Source organism: Poecile atricapillus, chromosome 1 (assembly GCF_030490865.1).
Source record: "Poecile atricapillus isolate bPoeAtr1 chromosome 1, bPoeAtr1.hap1, whole genome shotgun sequence".
In the NCBI taxonomy this organism is placed as follows: Eukaryota; Metazoa; Chordata; class Aves; order Passeriformes; family Paridae; genus Poecile; species Poecile atricapillus.
Genome location: NC_081249.1, coordinates 99486201 through 99498269, shown reverse-complemented (window position 1 = coordinate 99498269; position 12069 = coordinate 99486201). Strand labels below are relative to the sequence as shown.

At 37.8% G+C, this 12069-nt stretch overlaps 1 protein-coding gene across 1 annotated transcript in view; it reads right to left on the bottom strand.

The window, feature by feature from the left end:
* Positions 1–33: 33 nt before the first annotated feature.
* The window catches only part of TMPRSS7 (transmembrane serine protease 7), a 31241-nt gene continuing 19205 nt past the window's right edge, over positions 34–12069 (bottom strand). The window contains exons 11-18 of the mRNA XM_058850690.1: positions 9599–9735; positions 8331–8438; positions 7517–7627; positions 6290–6406; positions 4120–4297; positions 3676–3944; positions 2408–2544; positions 34–266 (exon numbers count right to left, since the gene is read on the bottom strand). Of these exons, the coding sequence (XP_058706673.1) occupies positions 96–266; positions 2408–2544; positions 3676–3944; positions 4120–4297; positions 6290–6406; positions 7517–7627; positions 8331–8438; positions 9599–9735 (1228 nt within the window). The 3' untranslated portion in view covers positions 34–95. The remainder of the gene's footprint in view (positions 267–2407; positions 2545–3675; positions 3945–4119; positions 4298–6289; positions 6407–7516; positions 7628–8330; positions 8439–9598; positions 9736–12069) is intronic.

The following is a 12069-nucleotide window of genomic DNA, read 5'->3' as shown; positions in this document are numbered from 1 at the left end:
CATGCAAAGAAATTCCACCACTGAACAGGTCTTCCAAATATGATTTTAATGAAGATATCCAGGACATGTTTTATTCCAAGAAAAAAGTTTTCAAGTTACAAGTCTGAAGGCACATATTTGTGTATCCATTGTGCAAAATTTGACACTCTTGTGTAGACACCTGGGAAATTTGGTCTTCCACATCCATAACCCCAGCTCACAATGCCAGTCAAAAACCATTTTCCATCTCCATTGCTTTGACATGATAGTGGTCCACCAGAATCACCCTAAAAATAATGTATCGAGTTATATGTGTTTATAATATGAATTATAAAAAGTGGGGAAAAATCCACAGGAGCTATTTTGCATAATTCCAGTGATTGGATTTTCATATTCATATAGTTCAAACAATTTATAGAGTTTTTCTTTTTTTTTCAAGTAGATGGCATTGCACAGTTTTATCAAAGTTTGCTCTTTCACAAGAGAGAAGGTAATTCTCACGCTTTAAAGACAGTAATAAAGATATTACTTTCTATGGACTATATTTGAAATATTTGGAAATATATTGGAAATATATTTTACAGCTAAACCCCAAATCTACTACTTAACATATATATATATTCACAGGTTCCACATTAAAACTCAAAAACAGTAAGCTTTATGAAAATATTTTAAAATAAAATAAATACAATAAATAAAGTACTTAATAACTGTATGATTCTTTTAACTTAGAGGTAAACAGAAACAGAGTCCCTCAGTTGTTTTGTGTTTGAGGTTTTTCTTGTTTTTTTGTGGTTTTACTTTTTTTTTTAAGAAGGAAAAAGGGCCTAAGGATTGTCCTCTAGTAGATACTAGTCAGCATATAATGTTTAGGGGCCCATAATGTCTTTGTAATTTGAGCAGTTAAAATTAAGTCTGTTCTAGCCTTCAAAATTAATACAGGATCTCATAATGCTGTAATACATGAGAAAGCAACTAGGATTCTTCCTTTGAAGGGTGTTCTTTTAGAAATACATTGGCACAGCATCAGGCATAAAACCATATTCCACCATCTGGGGAATTCCTTGGACCAAGCTTATACTTTTCTGTCTGGAAGGCTCTGTCACACACACAGCATCTCTGAAAAAGACACCTAGTGGAAAATTAAACTTTACCATAATATTGGGTGCAAGGTACAACTTCTAAAAGCAAAAGGTACATTTGGCAAAATTCAGGTATTTTGCAAGAGAAGCGCCTTCTTTCTAGACAAATATTTGTTAGAGCTAGAAAACTATTCTGCCTTCACTTTATAGGTTGTTGGGATATGCAGGTTGGAAGGGACCTCTTCCAAGGTGCTCTGGTGCCACCCACTCCTCAAAGTAGGGTTATCATGAACTGCCTCAAAAAAGGAGAAGAATTTAGAAGACTTTTTTTCCTTCCATGACAAATAAGATTTTACATTTAGAGAGTAAAATTTGCAAGTATTTTCTTTCATTCCTAGGGCAAAACAAAAGTGGAACACCAGCACTTTTCACAAAACAGGAATAGCACTATTTGATTAGTTCTAACAACTACCAGACAGACACAAATCATTTGCCTTTACAAAAACGAAGCCAAAAATTTATTTCCTTGGCTGTATCTTGAGCTGCCTTAAACAAATTCTGCAGTTACTGAAAATGATACTTAATATCAATGGCCTCACTAACCTCTAAAAAACAGCTGGTTCATTATACTCCCTCAGCCATTGTAGGCTCATTTTTGTGTAGATCAGTGAAAGCTAGAACATCTTGAAGATTCTCCATCATAAAAAAGTGGTTTTATTATTATTTCAGCAGTAAATTTACTACTGTTTTAGCAGAAAATATGTATGGTTTATCTAAGTTCAATATAATATAATATGGCATATAAGATCTGTAATATCAAGTGTCATATAGACATATATTGCATATCTCTGTGGTTTTACTACTATTCACTAGAAGTAAATTCAGCAATTTACATTTATCATCTTTCAACTTTTCCAGATCAGAAATATCTTACATTTGCAAATTTATGCCTAATTGTCTGAATCTCATCATAAAGTCCTGCAGCTCCAAGTTGGAGGGGAGGAAAAGTCTGAGAAGTCTGAAAAGACACAAGCTTGTTTCTCAGTTTTTCTTCAGCTGAAAGCCTATTATGCCAAGAATTGCCTGATTTCAACTTGTTATTGGGACTTGCAATTTGTTTGACTCTTGATCTGCAACTGAAACTTAGTGGTGCTACTGATGCACATAAAGCAGCAGAACTCTGAAATCACCCACAGAAGAGATTTGCTGACAGACAATTCTTATATTGCTCTTTTTCAGAACTGAAACAGATTGACCACAAAGTGGTCTGCCAGTCAACTTTACACCTCAACACGCAACAATGAAAGACAAGATAAGCACTTTGCAAAGTTTGCTGAGATACATACTTTACACCCATCTCTTTTCCCAGATGATAGCCCAGCACAAAACATCCTAGCTGTGATAATCCCGTATGTGGAATGACATAATGTCTGGTCAATAATTTCTACCTCTGCTTTCTGAAGAACTACTGAACCTTCATCATCTGGAAAACAAATTCAGAGCAGGGTGATTCAACAGAGCTTAACTCATTTTACTCATCTGTTGAAATACAAAACAAGAGGTCTTCAGAAAATATCCATACATATTTTTGACCATCAAGTTATTCCAGATTCCAAACAATTAACTGTAACAGAGCAGAAAGCCTCTTAGAACTATCAGGCAACTGTGTAACATTATCTGGGTCCTTCAGACACACCAAATAGAATGGAATACTAAAATCTTTTTTTGGCCAAAAAGATTTTCCTTTGTTTTTTCCAAAATCTCTCGAGACTTCTTAATTTTCTCTCTTTTTATTTCAAGAAGGAAACAGAAATTTACAGAAAAGGAAACAGAATTTAGATCATCACATGACAGATTTGCAGTGAGGAAAGCATATCTGAAGAAGCCAAATTAAAGACTAAGATAATGAGTCAGAGTTTCAGAATGTGAATTCTGACAGCATAAAGAACAAATTTCTAAATTTGTTTCTTTCTGTCTGAAAGATTTGGTGAAACACCTCATTTTTATAAGATATATATATACTTTAATAATAACAGAACTAACCCAAAGTTTCCCTTCCTTTCAATACAGCAGGCCCAATTTTATCACCAGGTGATCCTTTCAATATCTGGTTATAGCCAAAAAGCCCTCACCCACATATTCAAATATGCAAACACTAGTTTACATGAAACTTTGTTTTAGGATTTGATAAAGCCAGTATGTAATAAAGTCTACTTTTAAATTAAAATACTGATTTGGCACTTACATGGTAAAAGCTGATGAAGGGAAACAGGAAAAAAAATACAACCCCCCCCCTCCCCCCCCCCATTTCTTTGTTTTTTTGAGGCATTACGTTTCTTTCAAATAATCAGCTTTTTAATTTCACATATGACTAACCAGCAGCCCAAAGAGAGAAACCACACCATGCATCCCACCCCTCCAAGGGGAACAGAGGGGAAAGACAACACTGTGATATTTTAGTGTTGCTCTCTACACCAGCAACATAATATGGAAGGCATTCAGATCCATGGGACCAGCAGCCAAGTTACCTGAGCATACGAAGGTACATGCACAGTCCCCCAGCTGTGAAGGCTCCTGGGAACAAAATTAGCTCAGTGGAAGGGATAAAACTCACCTGCTTCCTGCTTCTGGCCCCAACCTGTTATCCAGCACTTGTCCCCACTGCGGGCTTTATGGGAAGAGGGAGGGAGGCAGATGGGCTGGATGAGGTGGCTCATGGTGTCAGGCCACGGCGTGCTCAGCTGCAGCAGCGCGATGTCGTAGTCGTAGTTCCTGCTGTTGTAGTACTCATGCACTACGATCCGCCTTACTGCAGACACAAACTTGGCATGGCCTTGCATTTGCATGCCCAGGTGGGCACGCCATGCTCTGGGGTCAGCCAGTCTGGGTGGGAGCAAACAAAGGAGTCACTTCTTTAAAAAGTACCTCAAAACAACAACGGACAGCAGGGCTGGGGAAAGGGGAGCACAGCAGCTCCATGCAGCTCAGACTCAGGAACCTAAAGGCACTTGTGGATTCTGGCCATGTTTGGGACAGATATAGAGGGAAGACTGCTTACTTGCTCCCTTGAAAGCAGTGGGCTGCAGACACAAGCCATTCCTTCGATATCACTGATGCTCCACAGTAAGCGGCTCCCACAAAATGAAGGCTGACCTGCCAGGGCCATTCACCTTCCTCAGTGTTTGAGCCACCTACAATCCGAGAGATGAGACTGCTGATCTTGCTACTGCCACAACCTGTAAGAGAGAGTTCAGGTTATAGTCCCCAGTCTTTAAAGTCCAGTACTTTCTTTTAATGAGGGGGCTTCCCACACATGGCATGAAAGAATATTGGACTTTGAAATATTTTGGAATCTATTTCATTCCCCTCCTATATTCACAAAACTTCTCTCTTTGGCTGCTCTATTAATGAAACAAGAGGTGACTCCATAAAAATGCACTAATCTGAAAATTTTATTAAGTCCCTTTTCTAGCTCTTCTGCAGGAGTTAGCCTCTAACTATTTCTTGTGTCAGAAATGTCAAAGGATCCATTGATTTAATAAGCATCACAATTAATATATACAAATGGGGAAACCGTCATCTCTTTTTGATACTGCCAACCCTGACCTGAAAGGACACCATCAACAAAGAAGTTCAATGTCATCAGAATATTTACTTCTTGCCAAAACAGTGGGAATGATACAAGAAAAATATATGTGGAGATTGGACATTTATTTGAGAAACAAGGTAGTACAATAATTATTTCATATGGAAATGACTGACAGTCTGACAGTGTATATTAGTAACAGATGAAGAAGTCATGTCTCATCAGCACAAAAATCTGAACTCTTAATTTGAAAAGCAAGGGAGAAAAAAACGGGAGAAAGACCTTTGTGTAGAGCCTCCCATCCATCCCTAGTGCTTGCACATAAAGTTTCTGCTCCGGAGTTTTAGTCCCACACTCCCACACACAGGTGTTAATATTTCTGGACCCTTTCCTGAACACTTCCAGGGAGTCAAATGCAGCTTAAATATTTCCAAATAAAAATAGGCATATGGCTAGACCCTTTAGACATCCTACTAGATCCAAGGCAAGTGCTGACAGATTTGACATCTGGCAGCAAGCCAGCGACAGCTGAGGGCCAGGCAAAATCATGAAATTATTTGGTCTGGAAAGGGAGCTTAAAGAACATCTAGTTGCAATCCCCCTGCCATGGGCAGGGACACCTTCCTGCTAAACCAGGTTGCTCAGGGTTCTATCCAACCTGGCCTTGAACAAATCCAGGGATGAGGCATCAACAGCTTCTCTGGGCAGCCTCTGCCAGGGCCTCACCACCCTCACAGTGGAGAATTTCTTCCTTATACCCAATCTAAATCTACCCTTTTTTATTACAAAGCCATCACTCCTTGTTCTGTCATCACAAGCCCTTGTGAAAAGTCCCTCTCCAGTTCTCCTGTAGGCCCCTTTAGCTACTGAAAGGTCCTAAGAGCCTTCTTCCTAAAGCTGTCTCTTCTCCAGGCTAAACAATCCCAGCTCTCTCAGCCTGTCTTCATAGGAGAGGTGCTCCAGCCCGCAGATATCTTCATAAAGCTCCTTTGGGCTTGCTCCAATACAGCCATGTTATGTAATATACTTGAGATCATTCAGTTTAAGCAACTAATCCTAACCCCACTTTTATTGCTACTGCAGTGACAATCATCTGTTTGCTTTACAGTAAAATAAACTGAAAAGGTTGTACAGAGGTTACTTTAGGAAGATTTAAGACTAGAACCTAACTTGATAATATGAAGTATTGGGATCTTCACCATATGGAAGAGTCAGAATAGTGAAAAGTTTGTTGTTTTTTTCTCATTGCAGCTGTATCGCTATTGAAGTCCAAAAACAGTCTGACTTCAACGAAATGCCTGGCATTGCTGCACACAACAAAAGCTGTTGCTTTACCAACTAACCAAGCTCACTCTGTAATTAACCCTGATGCCCTAATCCTTAGCATAGCTGCAATAAGCAGTACAGCTGTCTTAGCCTCCCCATAACTGTAAGCTTACCCTCCTACAGGAACTTGGCAAATTCTGTAACCAGATCTGAGGTAAATTGGTATCTGATCATTACCCAACTATCACAGAGAGAATGCAATAAAAATTCAGTACCTGCAGCCTGACTTGTACCCACTCCAAAACAGGAAGAAATAAAGGTCTTTATTGTGTAAAAGTTCGAAGTTCAGAAAGATGAATATTTGAGATAAACTTACTGCAGCTGCTTTCATCACTTCCATCAACACAGTCCACAGTCCCGTCACACTTTGCATATTGTTTCCTAATGCAAATGTTATTCCTGCACTTGAATGTGTGGTTGGTGCAGGGAATACCTGAAATAGTTGTGAGGAAAAAAACCAAAACAACCATTGGCTCAGCTTAACACACAAAGACATATCTACACAGATTGAAGAAGTACATGTATTAATACATGTATTAATAGGAAGTAATACAACTAAAAAGCACTTTGGCTGGGATGGCTTAACCTCTAAACAGAATAAACTATTCAAACAGAACTGCATCTGTACTTGGGTGTGAATTTACTTGGCCAAGTCCAAACAATTATTTCCTCCAATCCTTTCCCACAGCACTAACACACACAGATATAGTAGTGAAAATTAGATGTAGAATATAAGGATAGCAAGAGTAAACATCCAGTACTCTGGAAAGGAGTTCTCCTTTGTATTTCAGTATTAAATGTGAAATGAAAGACTGCAGTGCAAGCAGCCTTATTAACTGTATCCTGTAGAACTGCAACCCCCAAACTCAGCATTTTCCTGTTTCCCTGTGGCTTGCAATAAATGAGGCCACTCAAACCCAATACATTTCTCTTGTCAACATACAGAAGTATCCTGCAATCATTTACACAGACTGTCTTGTCAGAGGGGTCAAAAAAGTTTTCTTTAAAAAAGTCACTTGCAGCACTTTTCAGTTGTTCTCCCTTTCATATGTGACAGCATCCATTTATTCGAAAAAGTTCAAGAAAGTTCTGATTCAAAAGTTTCATTTGCCTAATGCTAAATTTATGGCTTCCACTAACCTTATAACCCTGAAGACTGCTACAGATAAACCATGATTTTTATAGTTATTTTACAGATGGTAAAACAGATACAGGAATTAATTTGCACAGATTATGCTGTAAAGAGATAAAATCTCGGATTCAAGATTTATATCCCTAGATGCCCACCATGCACCTGAAGTACTTAATTCTTCTGCCAGTATTTTGCAGAAATAGATGTTCATGAGCTTATTAAAAATAAATAGCTTAGAATCAGTAACGGCTTGTTTCTAAGAGTAACAGAAAAATTGAATAGTATTATATAGCCCAAGTGAGATTTGACTGTGCCTCTTAACCCTTTGAATGCAGCATCCAGAATTCAAGTCAGGAATAGACAGACAACAAAAGAGAGAAAAAAATCAGTTATTCAGGAGAGCAGCCTTACTCTGAGTGCAGTTCTGCTCATCTTTTCCGTTCTCACAATCACTTACTCCATTGCAGACAAGCAAGTTGTCCTGTATTGCAAAGCTGGAGTTACAGTTCCACTCAGGGACAACTTTAAAAATATAAACCAAATCAGGTACAGAAACATTCCTGTAAATGCTAACACATCCCCTTCTGATTGCATCTTAATACAACATTCATTCCTTCACAGCATGGAACAAGGATAGGCATCAGTGCCACATTATGCACGGAGAAAATAGAGCACAAAGGAGTTCAGTGAGCTCCCCAGGTAGAGATGTTTAGTATCACTCTCACCTACTCTGTGGACTCCCCCCTTTGTCATTCCCCCAAAAAATCAAAATAACTAATCTCTAAATGGGACAGAATTTTATTAATAATTTTATTAATAATTTTATTAATAATTTTATCAATAATTTTATTAATAATTTTATTAATAATTTTATCAATAATTTTATCAATAATTTTATTAGTACTTTTATTAATAATTTTAAGCTTTCATCACATGAGAAAAAACTAAAATATAGCCTACTACAGCTATTACTGCACATCTAAATTTCTTCCTTGTGCTCTCCAGTGCCATACCTTCCTCATTCTTGCTTTTGTCCCTTGCCAATTAACTACAAATTAAGCATTCACGAGACTGACAAGTAGTCTGTACCGAGATGCACAGTGAAGCTGAAAGCATCTTTTGTTATCCCCATTAAAAAATTTCACCTTGTTTCAGCTGCCTTCTAAGATTAGAGAATACAATCACTGTGTTTTCCAGTCAAGATCTCTAATAAGTGAATACAAACCACAAGAGAGTTCATCGCTTTCATCGAAGCAGTTGTTTATGCCATCACAGCGCTGCATCTGCTGGATGCATAAGCCAGTAGAACACTTGAAATGTCCAGGTGGACATGCTGGAGGTTAAAAAGGAAAAACAAAACAAGACAAAAAACCAAGCAACCAAACTTGGAAATTTGCTTTTCACAAATATTGCCAGCTTGTTTCAATTTACAGTCACTAAGCTGTTCTGGGGAACCATAAAGTTGATCTAGATTTAATAGTCTGTACACATTGCCAGCACTTAAATTGAATTCAAATGTTGAAAACTGGGATTTAAAGAAGAGGAAAAAATGTCTCTAAAGTTCCAGTTTGAGCTCTTCCTGGAATATGTACCACAGGCTCTCTAGGGCTGGACCACATCTGCCAGTGTTTTATGGTGCAACACAAGACTGCTTAGAATGCCATCTTTATTTTAAAGGACAGTCTCACTTCCAATAACCAAAATTTGCAGCATTTTGCAGCTTTGGCAAATAATCTGCATTGAGGTGGTGTACTACATAAATGAGGTGGTGTAACTACATAATTCTGCCTTAGAAACTAAAATAATCAATTTTCCCCTCTTTTTACATATTCTACATATATGCACTGAATAAAATTCCTCTAATGTTACAAGTAACTATGTTTAGAAGCCCTACTACTTTGAAAAGAATATATAAGACTAACACAGGTGAAAAAGTACCAGCAAACAAGTTGTCTGTTTCAGGACTGGAAAATCTCAGGGTCTCAGAGTTTATCAATTTTATGAGCTGTTTTTTCAGCTCAGATTTCAGATTTGCACACTATATATGAGTACATGGAAACATTGAAATAATCAGGTGGTTATTTGGCACTCTTTTCATTACCTGGAAGCCTTATAGCAATAGAAACATTGCAAACAAAACATTGGGGATGAAAATGAACGGGAACAGCAGACTTCAACTGACTGCACCATGGTCGTAGCCATGCAGGAAGATTTGAGGACTGTGCAGAAGAGAACAGTGTGCATGCAGGAAACCAGAGCATGCTGCACATGCCCACAAACATGTGGGCATAATGCACAGCCTAGAAAAAGTTCTTTGTTTAGTCTTTGTTCTTTGCTAGTCATCTGGCTTAGTGAGATTTAGAAAAGAAAATTAACTGAAACCCGACAGGTCATTTCCTGCATAAACTTAATTAAGTCCTATTGGACCCAAAAAACGCTACTTCACAGATCTGAAATGCAAGGAAAGGTTGAAAGAGATAAAATCCATCTTACGCTGGCCGATGCTATAGCTGCCATACTCCACCAGCAGAGGCTTCTCAGAGACCTTTGAGCTGCACTGAAGCTCCACACTGGCAGCAGAACTCTTAATGTGGAAGACTGTTTGGTGATCAACATAGTAACCACAGTACCTAAAAGTGTTCAGGCAAGTTCTAGAGCACCCTTCACATGAAAACTGCCTTACATACAATTCAAATGTCAACACCATTGAAATTCAGAAATACAGTCAGCTGACATACTTTCATTAAGAACCAAACCCAAAAATATTTCTCAGTAGTCACCCAGCCTTCATCCACCATTAACATTGTGGAAATTTAATTCTGAATGTCACACCTTCAAATAAATATTCCTAAAAAATAATGCCTTGGGTGCACATCCACTTTAAATTGCTATTTGCTATTGCAAAAAGGTTCCTTGGATTTCTGCCTAAGTGTCACTTGATTCAGAGAAATCTAAATGCTTTCTGATGCCAGAAAACATTTTATCCATCTATTATTAATGCATTTCTACTATTCTTTTCATCAAATATGTTATTCTTTAGCTGGGGGGGGTAGGCAACAAAAAAACTACCAAAAAAGGAAAAAAAACCAAATAAGAACAAACCAACCCCAAAGCAAAAAAAACAAAAAACAACTCACAACAAACAAAGCCTCTTTGACAAGGGAAAGTATGCTGGATCATTATTTTAAAAATTGAGACAGTTTTAAATGTAGTAAACCACTGACCATCAACAGTACAGGCTGTTTTAGAAGTGGAAATACTCTCTCCTCTGTTCAACAAAAATGTCTCAAAAAGGCAACACTTGTAAGAAAAACATCTGGCTTTAATATTCCTGCCAAAATCAAAGTACATATGAATCTTAACTAGATTTAAGAGCACAGGCAGTTGTATTGATTTTTAGAAGACTTGGCACACACACTTGTTTGACAGCAGTACAAGGTCACTCACTGCCAACAAAATGAACACAAAGAACAAAAGACAAAAAATGGATTGTTATATTGTTAAATGGAGTAGGGGATTATCAGCCAGAGGTAAATATTCCCCTTGTGTATTTTCCACATCAAGCATTGCATCAGGACTACTCCTCACATCAAAGAATGGAGAAAAATTGGTCAGTGATTTTCATGTGAACAGATGTTGCCTCAGTGTCCTGAGCATTCCACTGAAGTCTGTCCCAGGGAATGGACACACTCTTTCATATGTTTTCATGTATGCCTTGTTTTACCCTACTAAAATGATATATCTTGTTAACAGATCTAGGAGAGTCTGTTCTAACAATGTGAAGAATAAAGGAAGAAAACAATTTAAAAAACAAGACTCCTGTTTGACATCCTGAGAGCAGATGGAAAAATCCCATTAAATTTTACAGCTTTTTACTACAGGAAAATTAATTGTAAAAGAAGCCCCAGACAAAGAAACAAGCAAACAAACTCTCAAAACAAAATAAAAAAAAACCCCAGAAAACCACAAAAAATCCCACAAAAAAACAAAAAAACAAACCCAAAAAAATCAACCCCCAGAAAAAAAAACACACAAAAAAATCAAACCAAAAAACAACAAAAAAAAAAGAACAAAAAACCCCACCAAACAAACAAACAAACCAAAACAAACCAACAAAACAAAAAAACTTTAAAAAGCCACCAAATAACAACAATAACCACACCAAAAAAACCTCAAAAAAACCCCCCCAAACAACCCTGTCTTGGGTTACAATGTAAGGTGTAACCAAAAGCAAACAGTGAATGGGATAGTTTTTCAGGGGATAAGCAGATACATGCCCACTGTAGCAGAAACAATGGGATATTGCACTAACAGTTTTAAGAGAAATAAAGCACCTCTGAGTTCACATAAACCTCTAGTGTTCTGCTCATAAGAGACTCATTGGTATTCCTGCCCCTGTGAATATCAGGTAAAGAAGTTCATCAGCTGTAACTCTTTGACAGGCAGTGATGCACTGTATGTGCACTGGAAGAAGGACAAGGAAGAACTGCATGGTTGTGTTCAGTATCTCTGGTTAGGTAAAGCTGTCCCTAGAGGTCTGAAGGAACCTTATCTGCACCACCTGCTTGGTCCCACTGTTTATTAATATCAGCATCCCAAAGGTTCTTATCCATTTTTACCTAAGATAACAGAATAAGCATCCCATAGGCTGCAACTGCAAGAAGCTGAAAAATGGGGGTCCCCTGCCTGTCCTGCCCACCCCCATTTCATTAACAATTAAAATTTGGGAAAAAAAAGAAAATTAAACATCACCATGTTTCATGCTTGAAGTCATATTTTTTCCCCTTCAAAAGTAAATATAGAACAGAAAATCACAAGTTCAAAAGCCTTCTTTTCAATGAAAAAGACAGTCTTTCAGAGGAAAGCTAGTCTTGGTCTACTACTGTAACCAGCAACTTGCAACAGAAAGCAGGAGCATGCGTTCTTGTGCAGTACTTCAAAAGTAACCCTGAGTGCACTTCTAA